The following is a 24901-nucleotide window of genomic DNA, read 5'->3' on the forward strand; positions in this document are numbered from 1 at the left end:
TTAAGGGTTTTACTGGGGGGTTTTATTGGGTTTTTAAAAAAAAACCTGGGTGGGTTTTTTTGGGTGGGTTTTTTGTATGCCCACCCTGATATTAACCGGTTAAGAAGCCATACTGTAAATAACATTGTTAATGTTAATTTGCAATTGTGATAGAATAACACAGATCAAAGATCGCATTTTCTAATAATTCCAACGTCTGAATGATAGTATTAATCTATGCCTTTTTATTTCACTTTGTAATAATTTTTGCGAAGTTAGTAAAAAAAACCTAGATCTTTTTAAATGAGCATCAAATTTAAATGCGCACAAAATCTCGTATGAAAACACGTGTTTTGAATTTAATTTAAATGCTATTAATTCCTATGGATTCTTTTGCTATTGAAAAATCTACTTCTTTTTATTCCATAAAAGAATATTTTGTAACACTTTTGAGCTTCTCTTAAAGCATATCAATATCTTAATTTTAATTTGATTTTAATATTCTACAGGTTTCTCTCTTTTGTAACTAATTTGAAATTAAAATTAAAGCACTAAATAGAGATATAAAAAATATATTGACTTCTTTTGTACATTCTTTAAATTTTCATTTCACTTAACTCGTTTCCATTTTTAGAGCTTTTTTATGCCCGCCAAGCCGTAGTTACAGCCGCAAAAGCTTTCAGAATGCAAGCCATTGACTGTGTTTACATAGATTATAAGGTTTCATTTATTGAAAGCGAAGTTTTTCCAAAATTACGATTGGTTTGACCGTATCAAATAGTTATTATCGTAAATTTAGGCATGTTGGAATTTTCTTATCGATTTTAAACTTCCATGATGATTTCAACTCTACAATCGTTATCAGAAAGTGCCAACGGTCATTTTAAATATGCTGTTTTTTAAACTTTTTGACAGCAATTTTTTTTGTATGATATAGTTATCCTATATTCGGAATAATGATTCCTAGACAAAAAGGTACAATTCTATGATCGAAGCAACTTTAGAAATTAATTTGGTGCTTCACTCTTATAGATGTTGTCATCCTAGTTTTTTTTAATAAAACATAAGTTACCAAATGGGTTGCGCTATTAATATTATAGTTAAGCTGACAAATTCAATTGCAGTGTACATTTTAAAATTTAAGATTAGGCTCTCTACTTGTGACTTAACATTTCAGAAATTGCAGTGATTTTAAACCTGGATTTTATATAGGATTTGGAAGGTTTAGAGAAACAATCTCTTGAAGGTGCTGGATTTGGATTTACAGGTAAACAATAGCACAACTTCATAATTACTTGCCAGTTTTTCCACTCAAAGAGAGGGGTAGGTATCGGGCAGAATCCGTAAAGGTGTGTGTTTTAACTTTAAGGCTTAAAAATAGTAGTAGAACGATAATATTCACTAAATATGTGTATTTCTTATTGAAAAGAGCTATAGACAAAATTTTTTTTAAAAGTTAACATAACTTTTTATCGTTTTACTACTGTTTTTAACTAACACATAACACACAACCTTTACGGATTTTACCCAGACCTACCCCTCTCTTTTTTACTATTTTTAAACAACCCTTTCTTAGTTCAATGACCCAGGGATCTAAAGGGATAAGACTATAAATTAATGTTCATTCCAAATTATGATACACAAAATTACCCCTTCTTTAGACTACAATGACGTTATAACACTAATCTTAATTAACCAACCTATCGTAATTTTATGAAAAGTCTCCCTAATTATATTATAAAACTTTGGGGACTAGTGTACATTCTACAACTCCTCTACAACTTTTCTTTTCAGGTAAACAGGTTATCCATCCTGGACAGATAGGCATTGTACAGCAGGCATTCTCTCCACCTGAACATAGAATACAGTGGGCAACCCAGCTTATCAAGGTGACAATTATTACTCTTAACAAGGATGACAATATCCATAAGTAGCGAAGCACAAGTCTTCTGTAGCATTAACGACGTGTCAAATCTAGATGGGTGTTAACTGGATGCTCCTTAGAACGTTTTTTTACCATAAAAATCAGTTCCAACTCTTAAATAATTGCAGCCGGGAAAATTACATTCATAGCGTTGATGACTGCCGGACGTGCGGATGGATAGTGATACTGGACAGAAAAATGGATTTATAGATTAACTTCGCTACTAAAATTATAGTTACTACAATTAATATGTTTGATAAACTATCCAACCTAAAGAATACAAAATACAGACTGGCCAGAGTGTACATTTTGTACGTTTTGTACGTTACGCATCGAATCTGTGTACGTTCTGGACGTTATTTTGATATGTGTACGTAACGTATTTTGAAATTTGTATTTTTGTACGTTTTACGTTTTTTTTAAAATAATAAGAATCAAATATTAGCAGAAAAGTAATTTGTATGTTTTGTACGAAAATTTAAATTCTTTAAATAAATTCAATAATATCTTCAATTTTCATAGAACAAAAATATGTATGTAAGTTATGCATATATGTTATTAGAACTTACAGTTTAAATTTATGGATTTGAAATATATGTCCTATAGATATAGTTTAAACTATTGAACAGAAAGAGATATGCAGTTGACTAAATTCAAGTTTAAATGCATTTCATGCTACTACCCCTTTATTAGATTTTACGATAATTTTTTTCAAATTCTTTATATACTTGGGGTAAATTTTCCGAGATATCATATGGCGCACAGTGTAGGATTAAGAAGTCTTATTTTTTGGTATCTTCAGTTTTTAAAAATAAGAATCAAATATAAGTATAAAAGTATTTGTATATTTATTTGTATTTGTACAAAAAGTATTACAAAAATAGTATATTATCTATAATGCAAAGTAGAATGATGTCTGTCCGTCTGCTTGTCCGTCTGTATATCAGAAGCTTAATATCTCAGTAACCACTGAACCTATTGTGCTCTACTCTTCATGGAATATACCTAATAGTCCTGTGATGGTTTTTGCTCTTTTCTTTGGGGGAGGGACACTTAAAGCTTTTTACTTTCTACTAGGATTAGAGGCTTCGTATCCCTCTTTTATAGAATCGTTTGTTGGAAATTTGTCCAAAAAAAATATAAAAAAATATTGTGATTATTATTTTCATTTAGGCTTCGCCCCAGGGCGCGGTGGGGGTTCCCCCACCCCGCTGATTTGCATTAGTTTACAAAAATAAATTGAGGGGTGGTTGATTTTTTTTTTTGGGGGGGGGGGTTGGGTTTCCCACACTCTAAGAAAATAGCCTAAAACTACCACAGGACTAGTAGATATATTCCCTGAAGATTAGAACCCAATCTGTTCAGCGGTTACCAAGATCTTAAGCTTTAGACAGACAGGCATTGATTTACTTTGTATTAAAGACAAGTATTTTCTGAGATCTTTAGCAATAGACAAAATAACCCTATATCCTATTATATATTTATCCTATAAATCCTTTTTTTTCTGTAACAAAGAATCTCGCTAACTGCTGAACCGACATGATCTTTGTGAGGTTGTAGGCTATTAGCATCAGACAAAAACCTTACTACTTTATTTAAAAGAATATACTTAGTACGTAATAACAGGATGTATGTCTCTCTGTCAGTTTATTTGTACAGAAGGTTCTCGCTAACCGCTAAACCAAAATGGTTCTCTTTTACAGGGTAGCTTCTCATAGGTCCTGGGAGAGGGTACAACCACCCTCCCAAGAGAAACTACTCTTAGAAAAAAATCACAACCCTTCCCCTATTTTTTCTTTCTTTTTAAAATTGAAATCAGAAATGGGGGTGGTCTACTCCCCCTTCCCTCACTAAAAAAATTATTAGCGAAGCTACTCTATAATCACTTTGTCAGTCCGTTATGCTATCGGAGAAACGTGATTTTCTCAGCTCCTGTTTTTTGGTTGAATAAGTTCACATTCTACATATTTTCATTGAGATTTGCCTTTTGGTTGGGTGCTAGATCTATTCCTAGATTTTCTTTTTTTTCATGGTTTTCTCGACTTCTATTCAAGATAAATAAATTCACATTCTACATATTTTCAAAAAGTTTCTTTAAGGTTTGTCTATTTGTTGCAGTGCTAGATCGATGCCTAGATGTATAGGTTTTTGTGATTTTCACAACTCATATTCCTGATAGACGGTTGTAATTTTCAGGGATTGTATTAGTTTTCATTCTTAATACTTACACTAGATTTCATTGAGATTTGCTTATTGGTTGGGGGGCTGAATTTATTCCTAGATTTTCACGTTATTATATATTTTTAAAAGGTTTTGTGATTTATTTAAATAAGTTAAATGCTTATTTTTTACGACACTACTCTATAGTTTATATAGTTCCCAGATTTCCATCCATAACTTTTGAGCTTCGCTACTTAAGGATGTTGTCATCCTTGTTTTTTACTTTTTATTTTTAAATAAAAAAATGGGTTTTTGAATTCAACTCCCCCCCCCCCCCCTAATCAAGTTCCTCTAGAGGCCTCTAAGGGCGTAGTCGCTGGTCCTTATAATAGGATATACTTTGTACATAATAACAGAATGTCTGTTTGTTTGAACCAAAGAATCTCGCTAACCACGGAACCGATATGGTTCTCCTTAACAGGATAGCTTCTCATAGGTTTTTGGAAGTTTTATAACTATTTTGGGGAAGAGTATCACCATCCACCCTCCCAAGAGAAATTGACTTTAGAAAAAAAACTACCTCCTCCCCCCAAAAATGAATTTTAATTGCGATTTTAAGTTAATTTTTTTCCAGATGTCTACAAATAACTTTTGAGCTTCGCTACTTATGTATGTTGTCATCCATGTTTTTTTTATTGAATTCAACTCTCCCCTCCTCAAGTGCCCCTAGAGGCCTTTAGGAGCGTAGACGCTAGTTCTTTTGAATAGAGTAAAAGGATATCTTGTGTCTGTCAGTTCGCTATGGTTCTCCTTTACAGGTAGCTGCTAGTAGACTTAAATGTATTGATAAATTGATAATAGGTAACTAGGAAATTATTTAACTTATTTTTATTAGGAATGTACGTTTTTGTACGTTTTTTTACTTTTTTTTATGTACGTAACGTATTTTTTTTGTGTACGTTATGTACGTTTTTTATTTTCAAAATTGGCTGGCCAGTCTGAAAATATTTTACTTCTTGATTTGCATATATTGTCATTTTAAATTAGTTGTTTCTTAACCATATTAAGCCCTAAAAGCATTATTTAAATATTCTAAAAAATAGAATAACGCTCATCTACTTAAGAACATAAATCCTTGTTTGAATATATTTTTGTGTTGTTTACCGTATACCTATGCACTTAAAATTTTTAAATAAATAAACAAAATTTCCATTTGTCAGTACATTTTTGAACATTGTGAAAAATTGTTTTTGTTTGTTTGTTGTTTCAAACAATTTAACAAACTAATAAATTTGAATAGTAAACACACATACAAGTACACCTTTGGAAAAATCAGGGATCTTTAGGGGTGCGACAATTAATAAGAATTCAAATTAACATATTCACCTGTAATGGTTAACAGCATGTTACTCCTCATGTTAATAAAAATTATTTGTGGTAAGGTTTTACTACTGTTCATAAAATAACCTAGACCCTAAAAGTTCCTATGCCAACTAATGAGAGAATGTGCTAATAAAGTTTTGGAGTCAGCATAATTCACAATACAATATCACCTACCCTACCTCCATGGCAAGGACTGTTATTTACTGTTACTTAGTTTTGTCAGCATAGTTTCAAAAGTTTATTATTGCAAAGTTTTAAGTTGACACATAACTGCAAAGTTGAAAGTACAACCATAATAAAAAATGTATTCTGTGGGTAGATTCAGGTTTGTGGAGCCGGAGCCGCCATATTTTTGCGGAGCATCAAGCGGCTCTGCATCCCTGGGTAGATTACAGTGTTTTTAGCAAATTTAAATTTTTATATCTAATAAGATAATTTTAAAGATATAATCCTAAGTAATGAAAAACATTTAAATATGTTAGATCTATCTATAAAAATTTACATTAAGGGGGGGGGGGGGGAAGTTCTGACACTTTTGCGTAAACAGTGATTATAGGCTTTGTCTTTGGAGATAATGGATAGGTTATTTGGCAAAAAAGTTTCCTTTTGGGATGTAGTTTTCCTATTTTTAAAAAAAATTTGGATTCGGCCTCCAGGTCCCGGTACTCTAGGCCTCCAGGTGGATTCTGGACAGGTAAAAAAAAATTCAAGATAGAACAAAACTTATTTAACAAAAGTTGGTACTTTATGGATGGTATGAACTAATTTGAAGAAAATTTTGAAATCGGGCTCCAGGTTCTGGTACTGCAGGCCTCCAGGTGGATCCTGGACAGGTAAAAATTGAAAATTTTTAATTTTAAAGTTAGAACAAAACTTATTTAACAAAAGTTGGTACTTTATGGATGGTATGAACTAATTTAAAGAAATTTTTGGATTCGGCCTCCAGGTTCCGGTACTCCAGGCCTCCAGGTGGATTCTGGACAGGTAAAAATTGAAAATTCAAGATAGAACAAAACTTATTTAACAAAAGTTTGTACTTTATGGATGGTATGAACTAATTTGAAGAAATTTTGAAATCGGGCTCCAGGTTCAGGTGCTGCAGGCCTCCAGGTGGATCCTGGACAGGTAAAAATTGAAAATTTTTACTTTAAAAGTTAGAACAAAACTTATTTAACAAAAGTTGCTACTTTATGGATGGTATGATATAATTTGAAGAAATTTTTGAAATGGGGCTCCAGGTTCTGGTACTGCAGGCCTCCAGGTGGATCCTGGACAGGTAAAAATTGAAAATTTTTAATTTAAAAGTTAGAACAAAACTTATTTAACAAAAGTGGCTTCATTATAGATGGTTTGAACTAATTTGAAGAAAATTTTGAAATCGGGCTCCAGGTTCAGGTACTGCAGGCCTCCAGGTGGATCCTGGACAGGTAAAAACTGAATTTTTTTACTTTAAAAGTTAGAACAAAACTTATTTGACAAAAGTGGCTTCTTTATAGATAGTATTAACTAATTTGAAGAAAATTTTGAAATCGGGCTCCAGGTTTAGGTACTGCAGGCCTTCAGGTGGATCCTGGACAGGTAAAAACTGAAATTTTTACTTTAAAAGTTAGAACAAAACTTATTTGACAAAAGTGGCTTCTTTATAGATGGTATTAACTAATCTGAAAAAAAATTTGAAATCGAGCTCCAGGTTCAGGTAAAAATTTCAATTTTTACTTTAAAAGTTAGAACAAAACCCTTTTAACAAAAGTGGCTTCTTTATAGATGGTAGGAAGTAATTTGAAGAAAATTTTGAAATCGGGCGCCAGGTTCAGGTACTGCAGGCCTCCAGGTGGATCCTGGACAGGTAAAAATTAAAAATTTTTACTTTAAAAGTTAAAACAAAACTTATTTGACAAAAGTGGCTTCTTTAAAGATGGTAGGAAGTAATTCATATTAGTTAATACCATCCATAAAGTATCAACTTTTGTAAAATAAGTATTGATCTAACTTTTAAAGTGAAAAAATTCAATTTTTACATGTCCAGGATCTACCTAGAGGCCTGCAGTACCTGAACCTGGAGCCCAATTTCAAATTTTTCTTTAAAGTATTTAATACCATCCATAAAGTATCAACTTTTGTTCAATAAGTTTTGTTCTAACTTTAATAGAAAAAAATTTTAGTTTTTACCTGTCCAGGATCCACCTGGAGGCCTGCAGTACCTGAACCTGGAGCCCGATTTCAAAATTTTCTTCAAATTACTTCCTACCATCCATAAAGAAGCCACTTTTGTTAAATAAGTTTTGTTCTAACTTTTAAAGTAAAGAATTTCAATTTTTACCTGTCCAGGATCTACCTGGAGGCCTGCAGTACCTGAACCTGAAGCCCGATTTCAAAATTTTCTTCAAAATAGTTCATACCATCTATAAAGAAGCCACTTTTGTTAAATAAGTTTTTTTCTAACTTTTAAAGTAAAAAATTACTGTTTATCGGTCCAGGATCCACCTGGAGCCCTGCAGTACCTGAACCTGGAGCTCGATTTCAAAATTTTCTTCAGATTAGTTAAAACCATCTATAAAGAAGCCACTTTTGTAAAAATAAGTTTTGTTTTAACTTTTAAAGTAAAAATTATCAATTTTTACCCGTCCAGGATCCACCTGGAGGCCTGCAGTACCTGAACCTGGAGCCCGATTTCAAAATTTTTTTCAAATTAGTTCATACCATCCATAAAGAAGCCACTTTTGTTAAATAAGTTTTGTTCTAACTTTTAAAGTAAAAATTTTTAACTTTTACCTGTCCAGGATCCACCTGGAGGCCTGCAGCACCTGAACCTGGAGCCCGATATCAAAATTTTCTTCAGATTAGTTAATACCATCTATAAAGAAGCCACTTTTGTAAAAATAAGTTTTGTTCTAACTTTTAAAGTAAAAATTATCAATTTTTACCCGTCCAGGATCCACCTGGAGGCCTGCAGTACCTGAACCTGGAGCCCGATTTCAAAATTTTCTTCAAATTAGTTCATACCATCCATAAAGAAGCCACTTTTGTTAAATAAGTTTTGTTCTAACTTTTAAATTAAAAATTTTCAATTTTTACCTGTCCAGGATCCACTTGGAGGCCTGCAGCACCTGAACCTGGAGCCCGATTTCAAAATTTTCTTCAAATTAGTTCATACCATCCATAAAGAAGCCACTTTTGTTAAATAAGTTTTGTTCTAACTTTTAAATTAAAAATTTTCAATTTTTACATGTCCAGGATCTACCTGGAGTCCTGCAGCACCTGAACCTGGAGCCCGATTTCAAAATTTTCTTCAGAATAGTTAATACCATCTATAAAGAAGCCACTTTTGTTAAATAAGTTTTGTTCTAACTTTAAAATTAAAAATTTTCAATTTTTACCTGTCCAGGATCCACCTGGAGGCCTGCAGTACCAGAACCTGGAGCCCGATTTCAAAAATTTCTTCAAATTAGTTCATACCATCCATAAAGTACAAACTTTTGTTAAATAAGTTTTGTTCTATCTTGAATTTTCAATTTTTACCTGTCCAGAATCCACCTGGAGGCCTGGAGTACCGGAACCTGGAGGCCGAATCCAAATTTTTTTTAAAAATAGGAAAACTACATCCCAAAAGGAAACTTTTTTGCCAAATAACCTATCCATTATCTCCAAAGACAAAGCCTATAATCACTGTTTACGCAAAAGTGTCAGAACTTCCCCCCCCCCCTTGTTTAACCCTTATTTTAATGGAAAAGTTATTTGTAAATAGTTATCCCAAGGTGCCATAAAATTACAGTGTTATTACAGTATGGCTTCAAACCCGATTAAATATCTGCTGGATTGAAACAGGTTCCTTCCAAACCATATAAAGATTTCATGTATTGTATCGTATTGTAGACAACTTTCTATTAATAATGAAATTGTAACCAACATATAAGATATTTTGTTAGCCCGGGCCTAAGGCCCTCTCGGGCTTTAATCCTATGATTTTTTATTTTAGTATCCGCGGGAAGCTGTCTTTAATACGATGCGATAAATAACTATTACTAAATATGGAAGTTAATTCATAAAAAAATTTCTTAATTTAATTATTTATTTGGAGATTAATGTTTAGGAATTTGAAGAACATCAAGAAGCCGGGGCTGGTGCTTTTGTATTCAGGTAATAAACTTTTGTTATTATTTTATAGTGCTTAATCAAATCCTTATATAAAATTAACAGGATGTTTGTCTGCATTCCGAAGGACCACGGAAAAATATTAACCCCCCAATTTTTTTTCTTCTTTTTCTTAATATTAAAATAAAAATAAATAAAGGGAGGGGACTCGATTACCTTAGATTCCTTAAGGGGCATAGCATTTAGTAAAAAAAATCATTAAGAAATAATGAAAAAAATAATGAAATAATCTCCTGTAAAATGCCATCAGCTGAGATTCAGACAATTCTCTTTTACACAACAGTAATGTAGTGTTTACTAGTTGATTTTCTCACAATTTCTTGTATTATTTCACATTGCCTTTGTAATTTTGTATATTTTTTATCCTTGTTAATTTTCTATCATTTCAGAGGTCAAATGATCGATATGCCAACTGTAAAACAAGCAAAGAACGTTCTGCAACTTATTGCTAAAGATAGCTAAACTTGTTATTTTATTCTGTGATAGATTAATTTACACCCATTTTAGATCATTCTCATATATTTTGAATTAATATACTGAAAGAGTAACATTTTATTTGATTGTAAGAAATTATTGACCGCTAGACATTGTATTGATAAGAAAGAAATTGAAAAAATATATAGGTAGATCTGTAATTATTTTTCGAAAAATATTAAGATGTATCTATTATTATTTCAATTTGCATACGGAAAGTTAGAAGAAGAGGTGGAAAGTTTTTCTTTGGATTAAAAATCTCATGTTCACGATTTTAATTTCAGATATTTTTCAAATTGTCAAAATGTCAGAAAGTGAAGGAAATAAAGAAAAGCCAGAACTGAGGCCGATGTTTTGTGAAGTTGGCCCTGTAACACGAGCAGATGGATCATGTATGCTCAGCTCTGGTGATACTACAGGTATGTTTTGTGAAGTTGGCCCTGTAACACGAGCGGATGGATCATGTATGCTCAGCTCTGGTGTTACTACAGGTACGTTTTGTGAAGTTGGCCCTGTAACACGAGCGGATGGATCATGTATGCTCAGCTCTGGTGTTACTACAGGTACGTTTTGTGAAGTTGGCCCTGTAACACGAGCGGATGGATCATGTATGCTCAGCTCTGGCGATACTACGGTTATGTATCATGAATATTTGTAAAGTTGGGCCTGTAACACGAGCGGATGGATCATGTATGCTCAGCTCTGGCGATACTACAGGTATGTTTTGTGAAGTTGGCCATATAACATGGGCTAATAGATCATGAATGCTCAGCTCTGGGACTACAGGTATGTATCATGAATATTTGTGAATTTGGCCCTGTGACACGAGCAGATGGATCATGTATGCTCAGCTCTGGCGATACTACGGGTATATATCATGAATATTTGTGAAGTTGGCCCTGTAATACGAGCAGATGGATCATGTATGCTCAGCTCTGGCGATACTATAGGTATGTATCATAAATATTTGTGAAGTTGGCCCTGTAACAAGAGCAGATGGATCATATATGCTCAGCTCTGGCGATACTACAGGTATGTATCATGAATATTTGTGAAGTTGGCCCTGTGACACGAGCAGATGGATCATGTATGCTTGCTCAGCTCTGGTGATACTACGGGTATATATCATGAATATTTGTGAAGTTGGCCCTGTAATACGAGCAGATGGATCATGTATGCTTGCTCAGCTCTGGTGATACTACAGGTATTTATCATGGATATTTTGAATTGTTTAAAGATTGGCTGATTCATGTGAAACATATTAAGATCTTCATCCCTGCTTTTAGTGAAAGGAATTAACAGAGTAAAAAAGGTTAATTAGATGTTGATTTACTTAGAAAACCACTAACAATTTTGTAGGGTATATGGATACATTTACTCAATAGTTTGGCAATGGAATTTTAATTAATATTAGCTATTAAAAATCAAAGCAAAGTAGATACTTTCTATTTCAAAAATATATAATTAAGGTTACATGTTGAATGTGAAAATAAGGGTTTATTTTGGTTTATCATGTACTCCAATAAAAATAACTTGTAGATGGCTAAAATAACGATACAGTTTCTTTTCCCCTTTCTCTTCCCTTCTACTAATGAAGATGGTCGGTCAATGGTATTGTTGGCTACCCAAATTGACGACAATTTTTTATTCCACGTATATTCTACATAATTTTCTTTAGTACTATGTGCTGTTTACGGGCCTGGTGAGGTGAAAGTAAACAAGGAACAAATTGACAAAGCAAGCGTTGAAGTTGTCTACAGATCTAGAGTGGGAAATGCAGGTAGTTAAACCAATTTTAGACAGTTATTTGGTAGAGATAGATGTTTAACCAAAATTAGAATTTATATTTGCAGGGGCATATATTCTGCATTGGAACGCCTGTAAAATATTTGGGGGGGGGGGGATAAAAATAAATGTAGGGGAAAAAATGATAAAATAATGAGTAGTGAAAACAGAATATACACCCCTGTATGTTTGTAAGCAGGACAGCAAAGGCTACATAAATATAGAACAGCAAAATGATATCTTATACAAAAATGAGATTGCACATACAAAAGACTCTTACCATTTATTTTTTGTCAGTCCAAATAAGGTTTTATATTTTTCATGATTTTTTTAGGGGGGGGGGGAGATTAAAAAAGAAGGAAATATTCTTTAATTTTTACTATTTAGATAGTGGGGGAAAAGAGATTGGTGGGGGGGGGGGGGGGTTAAGAAATTCAACTAGGTTGGAAAATATACACCCCTGCTGTTGTCTAATCAATTTAGTAAAATGATAGAACGTGACTTAAAATGTTATTTTAGGAGTGGTAGACAGAAAACTAGAAATATTCATAGAAAAATCCTGTAGTTCAGCTATTTTAGCCATGTTACATCCAAGAACAGCTATTACTGTTAATTTACAGGTTAGCTATCATTTTAATGTCAAGGTTAGGTCTCTCTTTAGCTTTCTCTGTTAGCGCGTCCGTTTGTACGCACGTCTGAACCGTAAAGCTAGTGAGAAAAAAGATTTTCTGCAATCATTATTTGAGATGGGCGTTATTTTAATTAGGCGTTTTTGTGATTTTTTAAATGACCTATTTCTTTGATCAAGTTTTAAAATTTAGGAACTGCATGATGCTGGTGGCCTAATATCCGGCTGTGTGAACTGTACCTGTCTAGCTCTGCTGGATGCCTGTGTACCTATGCGCTTCCTTGTAGCCTGTGTCCAGCTAGCGGTCATGCAGGATGGCACAGTCGTCCTAGATCCTAATACAAAACAGAATAGCAAAGCTGTGGCATCTCTTTTATTTACCTTTGAAAGCCGCAGCCGAGCGGTCATTTCCAGCCATACCGAGGGCAAAGTTAGCCAGCTGAAGATGCAAGAATGCATGAGTATGGCGAAAGGCGCGGCGGATAAAGTTTTTCAGTTCTATAGATCTGTTATTGGCCGAAAGTTTTCTAAAGAATAAATATTTCTGTGATATTTTTTAACTCAATATATTAATATAATGTAAATTAATTTCATTTTTTCAGACACTGAAAAAATAATATAAAAATGGGCTTCAGGTCTGAAGAGTTTATTAAAGAATCGGACTCGGAAAGAGAAGAAGATTCAGGAACCGATACTTAAAAATTCAGTTTAATATCATAATATAGTAAGATTTTTTGTCTGAAGCTTAAAATCTTAATAACTACCGAACCGATTTGGTTCCATATTTTAGGCATACTTCAGGCTATTATTTCCATATTTAAGTCTTCGAATGCAAAGCCCCAAGATGTTATTTTTTTAGTAGTGTGGCTAATATGCATGTTTTTTTTTTGTTTTTCAAATGATCTCATTGTCGGGGCAGTAATGCTCTGTAAAAGATTGGCAAAGAAAGCCGATAAGATAAAGAAAAGAAAAAATGACATTGATTTTGCCCAACTAGGTAATAGCTTTGCCCCTAGTCTCCCAGATAAGGTTTACCCCCTCCTTCTTTATTATTTTATTTGTTTAAATTCAACAAGAAATGTTTCTATTGAACAATTTGAAGTTTTCTAAAAAAAAATATAGAATAACCTAATCGCTCAGGATATTGTTCATATATACGTACAGTGTGCACACACATCCGATGATATACTTAATGTTTTATTTAGGGTTGGCAATCCGGATCCGGAATCCGCCAAATTTTTGGGCCAATTTTGGAATCCGAATCCGAAAACCGTTTTTAAATAGCGGATTCCGGATTCTTAATTGGTAGGCTAAAATTAGCGTATTGAGTTTTTCTTTTAACTGCCTCTTTTTGAAGGCAAAGATTATCATCATTACATATAAAATCTTTTAAAATCTGGTTCGATTATCGAAAGTGAATTATAGAGAACACCAAGAACATTAATTTTTAGGACTTATGTAGCACTTAATTTTTTAATTTTTAAAAAAAATCCTTTTAAAATACTGCTAGAATCCGGAATCCGCAATCCGCCATTTTTTTGACGAATTCTTTTAAGAATCCGAATCCGGTCCAAAAATTTGACGGATTGCCATCACTAGTTTTATTACTATGAAAATTAACTTAATATCGGGTGTACATATTCAGAGGTTGGAGAGGATGAGATAATTGAGATCCAAGGAGCCGAGGCTGTACAGCTGAACCCTACGGATGCGGAAATCGTTGAACTTGACTCAGATGATGACGATGAAGGAATAAACAAAATTATTTCTTTCCTTCCGTCTTCTCATTTCTTTACCTCGGTTTCAATTTCCTTGATCTTCCAAATTCTTTGATATTTAAGGGTGGCTTCGATACGTATTAATATACGCTGGATTAGAATCAGTTTTGAGATAAATAAAAAATAATATATCGTATTTTAGATAATTTTCACTAGTATTAAATCAAATCACAAAACTTGAATTAACCTTATATTTTTCACCACAGTTGTCAGCGGATACGTAAATGAAAAAGGCTTAAAAATTAGTTTTTTATCTGTACATGTTTGTGAAAAAAATATATTTTGTTTAATGATAGATGATGTTGTGATTCAATTTAACACAACTGTAAAAGACGATACGGAAGCAAATAAGACAGCGAATGATACAGCTGAAACTGAGAAACTAGACGACACAATCGAAGTTGTTGATAACAGCACAACAGAAAATACATCTGCCATCAGCCTTGACACTTCTGATCAACAAAATGTAAGTAACACATTTGTTTCATCAAATTTAGGGTTGGCAATCCGAATCCGGAATCCGCCCAATTTCTGGTCAATTTTGTAATCCGAATTCGTATCCGAAATTCGTTTTTTTTAATAGCGGATTCGGATTCTTAATTGGCAGGCTAAAATTAGCGTCTTGAGTTTTTTTCTTTCAACTCCCGCTTTATAAAGGCAAAGATTATAATCATTATATATAAAATCTTTTAAAATCTGGTTCGATGCTCGGAAGTGAATTATAGAGAACATCAAGAACATTAATTTTTAGGACATATGTAGCACTTAGGGTAGTGCGGGGTTATTGCGGTCAATTTTTTGCTTCAACTTAAAAAAAAACATACTTCCCAAAAACTTTTTCCGGTTTTTAAGAGTGCAAATGAACGATATGGCAATAAGGAAGAAGCCTGTCTTGGTCCCGTTAAGATCTCGCAACTAGAAGTCGGTCAAAAATCGGTTTAAAGGGCGGCGGTTGGCCTATACCGGAATAACCCCACCGATGGGGTTATTTCGGTCAGTTGACTTTGGGGGGGGTGGAACACCCCCTTAAAATATTTTTTTTTAACATTTTAAACTATGAGTAGAAAGCTGAGGTCATTAGCTTTCTAACGGTACTATTCGCATGCAGATCAGACAATTTTTTGACCACATTTTCCCCATTTGAAAAAAGTCGGTCAAATCGCAAAAAAAAAATCAATTTTTTTCATGCAAACTTTTTTTTTAAAATCATACTTTTTATTATATGATTAGGTTTTTTAAAGCTTTATACATAAATTAGAGGCAATTTCTGATTCGCAGGACTTGGAATTTCTTTAAAAAAGTGATTTTTTCCCCCAAAATTTTTAATTTTAAAAATCCTGCCATTTTTGACAGCAGTTTTTGATACATTTTTTCTTGTCTCAAATTGGCTAGGATTGACCTACAAGGGTGGTTAAGGTGTCAAAAGATGCAAAATTACATGCCTGACAATTAACTCGAAATGATATGGGGTCTAACTCTAATATTTCAACACATTTTATGCAACAGGAATTTTGAAAATGCAAAATCTTGAATATGTACTCTAAATCTTGGAGATAGAACCCATATCCTGGGGAGTTTTTGTTAGGACATGCAAAGAGCTTTCTATAGACACCTTAAACAACTTTCTAGCTTAATCCTAGCCGATTTGACGTAAAAAATCCAAACTGCGCAAAAATCGCGAACACCCATTTATACGAAAAAGATGCAAGGGTTTCATATGGAATTTTAAATCTTCTAGCGGTCTTTCTAATAGACATACCCCTTCTTACATGAGCCAATGCAGCTGATACATCTTCAGGCAAATATTTAAGGCGTTCCTTTGGGTGATATACTCTTCCCATTACTATAAAAATGTGTCTGAAAAATTTTTAATGTCTTTACAAATTGAAAAGCTTAGGCAACAAAACATGACATAATACAAGCAGTAGAATGACTAGTAATGTACATCACACAACAGGCAAGGCAATGATTAAAGCTTAGGTCATGCATTTAGGTTGTTAATGCTTCCAGATCACCTAATAAAACATTAGGGTATTATACAGTTATAAATACAGTAATAAAAAAAGTAAAAAAAGTGACCGGAATATCCCCATTTTGTTTAGACGAAAAAAAAAATTATTTTTATTTTTTCACAATTTTAGGTTGAACATGGCCTATTTTGAAATTTTTTTTGCAACTTTTTGAGGGCAAAAAAATCATAGAAAGTGATCTGACAAAAATTTGCTGAAGTAAGAAATGAAAGTATAGGCAATAAACTACAACTTTGCTTTTCTGAAGATCTCTCGCAAACGTTTAGAACACCGGTATAAAACGGTTTTAAAAAAGTTGGTCGATTGACCGGAATTGTACCCCTCGACCGCATTAATCCCGCACTACCCAATTTTTTTAATTTTTATAAAAAGCCTTTTAGAATATTGCTAGAATCCGGAATCCGCAAAAAACAAAATCCAGAATCTGCGAGAATCCGCCATTTTTTTGACGGATTCTTGTAAGAATCCGAATCCGGTCCAAAAATTTGACGGATTGCCATCCCTAATCAAAACAAAATGAAAACCTCTTTAATTTTACATGTTTGGTGTATAATAATTCATACATCAAGTTCCCTTCTATTGTTTGAATTTTTTAAAAACCTCCCCAGAATGTTTCTTTCTCTGCCTTTCTGTTGTTGCGTTATGATCAAATTTATAATATTAAGTAATTTCTTTTGTATAATATAAAATATCTGAAACGACTAGATAATTCACAATATACGTCATGCGAGGGTTGTAGGATTTAAAATTACTCTCAATCCCCATCTCTCCCCCAACAGAAAAAAAAATCGGCCAAATGTTAGGGGCGCAGACGCTGTTTGAATTTATTACTAGCATTCATTCGTTTATTTTTGTCATTAATTTTCTGTATGTTTAACGAATGTTAAACTTAAACCATTCACCGGCTTACACACACGCAGATCCGCTAATGCCGCTGGTTATTGTTAGGTAACAAATGAAGAGGAAGGTGATGATGAAAATGATGACAACTCAGAAGATTCAGATGTCGACGGAGATGAATTTGATGCACAAGGTCCACACTCTTAAAGATCAATATTATATGCATTTCAGCAGAGCTAGATAAATGGTTCTCAAAGTTTTAATATCCTACGACCGATCCTAATCAATCAAGGACACTACGGCGGCGTCCGCATTCTCTTAGTTATATGTCCGTTTGTCAGTCCGTCCGTCTAAGTAAGTTAGTAAAAACAATCTATCTATGGCTATTTTAGGACTAGAAGAATGGTTCATTTTTGGTTAGTTTATTAATATTGAGGTGATTTTAGAGAACAATATAATTAATATATTAATGTTTAAATTTCTGTACATGAAAGGACAGTCTTTTTTCATTTAAAAAATGCATTAGGTTTCATGAAAACTGGTCTTGTTAATTCTAAAGTAACTTATAAATAAAATCTTAAGAGTGTTTGTATAAACTAGATGATGAGGAAGAAAGTACTGATGGAGAATCAGATGGTGAAGAAGATCAACCAGGGATGCATGGATAATTAAAATAATAAAATCTTTTCAAAGAACAATTATTGTAATAAGTAACAGAATGTCTTTTTGTAGAAATCGCTAATCGCTGTACCGACAATGAAAATTCTTATTGGTCCAGTGAAAGTGGGTTATGATGTGATTAATATTATAGGAGGAGAGACATCGCCCCTTGAAAAAAATCACTCCTCCCACCCCCTTTTTAGCCAAGTGGCCCTAGTCAGGGATGTCCAAGGTTTTTATTTCGATGGGGGGTAAAAAGAGGAGTTTCAAAGGTGTGGGTGGTGTAATCTAATGTATTCTTTTAAATTTTGAGGGGGTTAAAATAAGTGTTTCAAAGTCTGAGAGCTTAAACACAACTCCTTTTACCCACCACCCTTGGACGTCTATGCGTATATTGTAAGATAAATTATTATGAGGTAGTTTTTTTTTAATATTGGAAAGTTTTGAAATTTACTTATTAATCCTGCTTTTAAAGATAACGAGGAAGATCAAGAAGACCCATTGCAGAGAGGCAATGAAAACTGGGCAGATGCCATGTCAAAAGTTCTCAAACTTGGCACCAAATCAAAGCAACCAATTGGCATCCTATCTAAGGCTAAAAAAGACAATTTAGTGAAAAAGGCCAAAAAGGAAAAGTCCAAAGGGGATGAAGATTCTTCCTCTAGCAGTGATGAAGAAGGGTTGCCAGTAAGCGTTACAGAAGGTCTTTTAAGGGCGAAAAAATTTATGCTTGAGAGTAGGAATCGTGTCAAACCGAGCATATTAAAGAAGCCAAAAGAGCGTGGCCTTGTTAAAGTCGCCACAAAAGGAGTTGTACAATTGTTTAATGCAGTAAGAGAACAACAGAAAAATGTTAAGATCCAAATTGAACAAGCTGGGTCAGCCTCCAAAAGAGATAAAGTTTACCAGAACATTGACAAGTCAGACTTTATGGCTGTTCTTGAAGGAAAGAGGCCGGCTTATAATCCTATTGTGTATGGCAAAAATGCCATGGTCAAGAAACCCAAACTTGAAGAAACAAAAGAAGAAACTAAGGATGAAATAGAATCTGAGGATGAGAAGGATGACTCCTCTACCTGGTCCGCGCTCAGACAAAATTTCATGGTCGATTCTAAACTTAAAGATTGGGATAAAGAGGACGTGGAAGTCTAGTTAGTGTCAAGCTAGCTTGGTCATGTATTATTGTTATTTTTTCAGATTATTTATGATGGAGAGAGACGTGGAATATGAGGAAAAATTTAGAAAGTTATTTAGCAGGTAAGAATAACCCTACTTATTTACACCTCAAGAGAACTGAGGAATTTATCAAATTATATAATCCTAACGAAGCTTTTTTTTGAGCAGTTTCTATGTTCATAATGTACAGGGTGGGGCAAATAAGACCGGACAAATTCTAACTTCTAAACAAATAAACATAAAATCGTCAATTTTAAAGATTTTATTGAATTTTAAAAACTGGCAAGCAAAATAGGTATATGACTAGTAGATAATTCAACAAAATCGCCGCCAGCCTCAATCACCGCATCTACCGGCCTCCTCAACCGCCGGCAGGTCCAGGTCAAAATGTACCTGTCCAAGCTGGCGTAGTTCCCCTTGATAGTGGCAATTAGGGAGGCCTTTGTGGTATGGGCACGTCTATTGGTGCATGCTTCAAAGTAGCCCTAGGCCCAAAAGTCCATTGAATTAAGATCGGGCTGCTAGGAGGCCACATTTCCTTAGGAACATGAGTAACCGCCAAATTGACAAAATCCATGTTTTTGCTCTCATTTGGGCTACAGTGGACTTTAAGTACTCAAAATGCGTGTCTCGATGAGCTTAAGACACACAAAAAATTTTGGGTCAAATTTCCAACTCCTTCCCTGTCGGGCCCTACTGTTTGTGATTTCTTAAGGCTCAAAATCTTGAAAAATCGATCTCATTTCGGCTAGGATTGAGCTAAAATGGATTTAAACACGGCAAAATGTGTGTCTCAATGAGCCTAAGACACCCACAAAATTTGGGGTCAAGATTCCAACTCCTTCCCTATCGGACCCTACGTTATGTGATTTTGCGCATTTCAGGAATCTGCCTTGTTGAACATATGCGCGGCCAGCTCGGTGTACACGTCTATCTTCGTCCAAATTTTTTTTGTGCTAAAAGGTCATTACCTAAGCTTTTTATAGTGTGGTCAAACGTCCTGATTGGTCAAGTAGTTTTGGCGCTATGGCCGTTTAAAGTTTGTCCGGTCTTATTTGCCCCACCCTGTATATTTCTATAATGGATTAAAAATATAAGTGGATTTCATGACAGGGTAATAATGTATAAAGAGGGGGGGGGGGGGGGATATGATATCGTTATTTTAACTTGCTGTGAGTAGTTTTACCTTATTAGAGAACATGAAAATCTGGAGTAACATCCAAATAATAATGAATCCATTATTACTATTGCATTAGGTTGAAAAGTATGGCTCGAGAATTGCCGTCAGATTATCAGCAAAGAGTTCCCTATGAGTTGCTAACAGAATTAGCTTCCAGTTTAGCACAGGTTCAGTAATTTTAATCAGTTCATATTCAAGTCAATATTAAGATGAAAGATTATACGGAAGCAGAGAGAAACTATTAAATTAAAAACTAGTGGTTATGAATTAAGACCAAATATTAAAAATCGCTAATTGTTTTAACATAATATTATATTTATCATTGATTTGTTTTAATTAGCTAGAAAGTTAGGTAGTTAATCTTCATTTTTATTTTAGGGACAAATTATTGAAATCGTTAAGACTTTGAAAGAAGTTCAACATGGTACTGAAAAGCATTTATTTAGAAATAGGTATACCTAGTATATTTATTTTCATTGCACATAATGAGTACTAGTGCATTTCAACTAAATTAAGTTGACAAATAAAAATATTATTGCCAACGCCAACACCACCCCTGTTGAATAAGACAAAAACAGCTTATTTTACATTAAGGCCGAAAATTATAATTTCTCTACTCCTGAGGCTAATTCTTAAAAAAAAACTTTTACCCCACTAAAATTTTAGTGAGGCAAAATTATCCCCTCTAAATTTTTAGTTTGCCTCACTGATTTTAGAAGGGCAAAGGTTTTTTAAGAATTCACCTCTGGACATATTTTTCCTTGTCAAATATACTTATTCTTTTAGGCAAAGTTATGTACAGAAACTGAAAGAGGAGAAAAAAGAATTAAAATCCAAATCAAGTTCTCAGTTTGACTTAAAAGAATTGGAAGAAAAGCATTTGTAAGTACTGCTTTGTCTTAATTTAAGATTTGTTAAAGATTCGTAGCTACTCCATACTATAACTACAGAATGCCAGTACGTAGCTTCTGTGCAGTTATTTTACTCACAAAGTTGCTTGCAACTGAAATAATCTATTGAAAGTGATTTAGTATGTTTTTAAACGTAACATATTCAGAATCTATGCATTGCATATTTGTTCAAAATTTTTACTGTGTTTAAATTTGGTGTTTTATTAAAATCATTTTATTTGTTGCAGTGCTTTTTAAATGTGTAATTTAGATTTTTGAATATTTCCAATTCAATAAAAACTTCAAAGGGGGATCTTTTTTTGCGTATTTTCCGTAAAGTAGGTGCAAACCTTCAGTCAAATGCGCTTATTAGATCAAACTGTTCTTAAGGGGGGGGGGGGGGAGTTTGTACAGTTATAGGAAATGAAAATTCAGTATCAAATTTTGCCCTGGCCGTTTGGGCTTGTTTTTATAGTTATCAACCTAATTCTTTTTGTAAGCTCTCTTATATGAATTGATCTACCTGTAAAATTTTGAAAATTGAATTTTGGGACTTTCCTTCTAGGGGCTAGTGGGGCAAAAGACCCGCCCAAACACTAAAAATTTAACTTAGGAGCTTATTTTTAAAGATATCGAGCTGATTTTTTAAATGGAACCTTTTATTACATAGATGAGTTGAATAGCTACCCCATATTTCATTTTTGCACTTTACTTCTAGGGGCTTTTGGGGTAAAACAACCCCCCCAAATACAAAATTTATAAGTTTTTAGCTTACAAGCCCCTAGAGGTAAAGTGCAAAAATGAAATATGGGATGGCTAATCAACTCATTTTTGCAATAATAGCTTCCATTTAAAAAATCAGCTCGATATCTTTAAAAATAAGCTTATAACTTAAAATTTTTGTGTTTGGGGGGTCTTTTGCCCCACTAGCCCCTAGAAGGAAAGTCCCAAAATTCAATTTTCAAAGTTTTACAGGTAGATCCAATCATATAAGAGAGCTTACAAAAAGAATTAGGTTGATAACTATAAAAACAAGCCCAAACGGCCAGGGCAAAATTTGATACTGAATTTTCATTTCCTATAACTGTACAAACCCCCCCCCCCCTTATGCATCATATTATACTACGTGTTAGGTCAAAATGAAGTACTGCTTAACCTAATTGTCCTACCCAGGTTATTGTAGGCAGTGGGGTCTGTTCTGTTGGCCCAAAACTGGCAGACCCATTTTAGATTTAGTCTGAAGTTGTTGATACACGTTTACAACGGTTTAAAACAAACCTGAAAGAAAAATAAACCAATAAGTAAAAAACACAACAGTTTCTTTATTTTTTAAAGTTACAATAAATATGTTTAATTTCTTAAGGTTTGGGCTTTCTACTTTGAAATTCTTAGGCATTTATCACTTGAATATAAGAGTCATTTTGAATTGTCAACAAGTACTTTTTAAGAATTGAGCTTATTTGAATAAAACTTACTTCGCAAGGTTTTTATCTCCACGTTCAACTTGGCCCAGATGTTACACCAGAGATCCTCAACCAGCCTCTTCAAACAAAGCCGGCGTTCAAGTTTTCTTCACCACAGAGTGTTCTAAAAATTGGCTTTCATAAGATGACTAGCAGATAATAATTTAGTGGAAAATTATTTAAGGATTGGGCATATATGAATTTCAAATCTTTCTTGGAGCAATTTTGTTTAGACTTATATGTTGTTATATTGAAGAACCGTACCTTTAATTGTAGCAGGAGCCGTTTCTAGCTACACCAGTTTGTCTTGAATACTGGGTCCAATCCTTAAAAAGGAAAGTATCATTAGCATGGAGGAGAAATATGCCTTGTACAAGTTTCTTTTCTTCATGATTATTAATTTTTCTTATTTGTTCCAACAACAAATTAGTTACCTAGTATTCTGTGGGTTGAAGCAGCTCCTCAATGGCTAGTTGAGGCCAACGAAGGTCCAAGTCCACAAGTCCAGCTTCCCGGCCGTCCCAGGTTGCAATATCAACAGAACCGTTTCCCGTCAATCCTTAAATTAACTCACATGAGATTGGAAATTTGTTAACATCTGAATTTCAAATTTCTATTTATACCTATCCCCGTTTTCTTTTCATTATTTTATGGGCTGTCTTTCTCTCATTTAATTGTAGAATTTTAAATGTTTTTACCTTGCAATAAGCTAATAGTACTTGGAGTTTCATTTTAATAGGTTTGCTTAACTTCTGAAATTATAATATGCCTTTCATTTTCACTGTTAAAATTCAAATGGATTTACAATTTAACATTACAAGATTCTTACATATAAATTGTTAACAAACAAATCTTTTTATTGAATCTACCTTTTTTTAAGGATTGACCACGCAGTGTAAAAAAGATGGAGTTTTGCTTTAATTATCTTAAATTATTTTAACGTGGCCAAATACATATATAACAATTTTCTAGTCTGATACTTAAATAAATTGGTCTTTTAAATTTAAGAAGAAACAAATTTCAAAGGAAAACTAAGCCAATTTAATAATATAAACTACAACTAGGTTTCTTTGTTTCTCGTTGAAGAAAGTAGCAGGTTCGAGTCTTCGCCTTTAGCCAGAGGGGGGAATCCATAGGCGTAGATAGGGAGGAGTTTCTGAGCCTCTAAACAGATAAATACTACACTAATAAGTGTATTTGACTGGAAGCTTACATCCAACTTTACGGAAAATATGCGAAAAAATAACTCCCTTTTTCTCAGGGAATTGATGAAGGACCATGATATGAACTTAGTAAATCAATTAGATCAAAAGGTAAGTTAAATACCTAAATCAATCATAAAAATTAAGGATTACAGCATCTATTATAAAGTAAATCAAACTAAATCAGACTTTGTAGCTGTAGAGTTGTCATGTCGTGCTAAGTTAAGCTATGGCTAAAAGTCGTGATTATCAATTTTTTCCAGAATTAAATTCTACAGACAGAATGATTCTATTTTGCCAAACTGGTTATCTTTTAAGTATAAATTGAGTTACTACGATTTCTAGAATTATTTAATCGTTCAAGTAAGATTATTATAATTTACAATGCATAATTTCAAATAAACTGAATAAAGGCCAAAGGGATAACAAGAATTGAAAAGTTGATTTTAACCGATTAAATTTTTACAATATCAGGTTCGTGACCAGCAGGTTACTCTGGAGAAGGCTGGTGTACCTGGTTTTTATGAAACAACTAAACCTGTTGAAATTCAAGTTCAAATGTACCTTCTAGATTTTATACTCAGGAATGAAGAATGTTCTTTATTAGATTGATTTATCATTTAAATTGTATATATAACAAAATGTGTCCATTAATATTTCAGAAAAAGCAAGTCATTCACAAACATTTAAAATAAAGATGAAAATACTCTATAAGAGATAGACAAAAATAATAAGATAATTTGATTCTTAGATTATTGTTGGGCCCAGAAAACTCCGTAGTATGTTTGCTGATAACAAAGGCATTTTCCATAACATAACATAACATTTATTCAACTTTAGCATGGTTAAACACATAAGATAACAAAGTACTTAGTATCAAGTGCTAAACAAAAGTAAACAAATGCTTAAAAAAGAACATTTTTCTAAATTATCAGACTTGGCGAAAGATGACACAAAATATGACCATAATTTTCATGAAAACTGAAGTACATACTTAAATTCATATGTACAACGTACATACATAGCTTTCTGCGAACTGTGATATCAAATTGTAAATATTAGAAACCTGAAAAGTTGTTAATATTCCCCAACCTGAAAGTGGACCATAAACTAAATTTTTCCCTACTTAAGTTAAGTAAAGGTTAGGAAAGTCCTGCAGGGTTAATGCAAGATTCTGCGGTCCACATTTCGGTTCGA

The 24901-nt window shown here is 33.4% G+C and overlaps 5 protein-coding genes across 8 annotated transcripts in view; 4 read left to right on the forward strand and 1 right to left on the reverse strand.

The window, feature by feature from the left end:
• The window catches only part of LOC145314204 (citramalyl-CoA lyase, mitochondrial-like), an 18167-nt gene extending 7810 nt beyond the window's left edge, over positions 1–10357 (forward strand). Inside the window, exons 9-13 of the mRNA XM_080154031.1 lie at positions 614–699; positions 1192–1246; positions 1774–1868; positions 9537–9583; positions 9988–10357. Of these exons, the coding sequence (XP_080010157.1) occupies positions 614–699; positions 1192–1246; positions 1774–1868; positions 9537–9583; positions 9988–10060 (356 nt within the window). The 3' untranslated portion in view covers positions 10061–10357. The remainder of the gene's footprint in view (positions 1–613; positions 700–1191; positions 1247–1773; positions 1869–9536; positions 9584–9987) is intronic.
• LOC145314214 (uncharacterized) overlaps positions 1–24901 on the reverse strand; it is a 444769-nt gene that overhangs the window by 46674 nt on the left and 373194 nt on the right. The gene's annotated exons all lie outside the window — the stretch shown is intronic.
• Rrp46 (exosome complex component Rrp46) lies at positions 10335–13110 on the forward strand. 4 transcript variants are annotated; one of them, XM_080154035.1, is made up of 4 exons: positions 10335–10491; positions 11751–11852; positions 12377–12477; positions 12679–13110. In XM_080154035.1, the coding sequence occupies exons 1-4, from the start codon at positions 10335–10337 to the stop codon at positions 13021–13023; spliced, it is 705 nt and encodes a 234-aa protein (XP_080010161.1). In that variant the 3' UTR covers positions 13024–13110. The 4 variants fall into 4 exon arrangements, with proteins under 4 accessions (XP_080010161.1, XP_080010164.1, XP_080010162.1 ...); XM_080154038.1 differs by lacking the exon at positions 10335–10491 and adding an exon at positions 10736–10789; XM_080154036.1 differs by lacking the exon at positions 10335–10491 and adding an exon at positions 10853–10940.
• On the forward strand, positions 13086–18991 carry LOC145314201 (RRP15-like protein). Its single transcript, XM_080154028.1, has 6 exons — positions 13086–13164; positions 14125–14233; positions 14558–14729; positions 17242–17326; positions 17734–17785; positions 18267–18991. Exons 1-6 carry the CDS (start codon positions 13110–13112, stop codon positions 18943–18945), a joined length of 1152 nt encoding a protein of 383 aa, XP_080010154.1. The 5' UTR covers positions 13086–13109; the 3' UTR covers positions 18946–18991.
• gdl (gonadal protein gdl) lies at positions 18995–24841 on the forward strand. Its single transcript, XM_080154040.1, has 7 exons — positions 18995–19050; positions 20226–20316; positions 20528–20601; positions 20936–21031; positions 23764–23815; positions 24179–24284; positions 24636–24841. The coding sequence occupies exons 1-7, from the start codon at positions 18998–19000 to the stop codon at positions 24653–24655; spliced, it is 492 nt and encodes a 163-aa protein (XP_080010166.1). The 5' UTR covers positions 18995–18997; the 3' UTR covers positions 24656–24841.

The sequence above is a fragment of the Acartia tonsa genome, chromosome 3, assembly GCF_053477335.1.
Source record: "Acartia tonsa isolate MP-2025a chromosome 3, ASM5347733v1, whole genome shotgun sequence".
Taxonomy (NCBI): Eukaryota; Metazoa; Arthropoda; class Copepoda; order Calanoida; family Acartiidae; genus Acartia; species Acartia tonsa.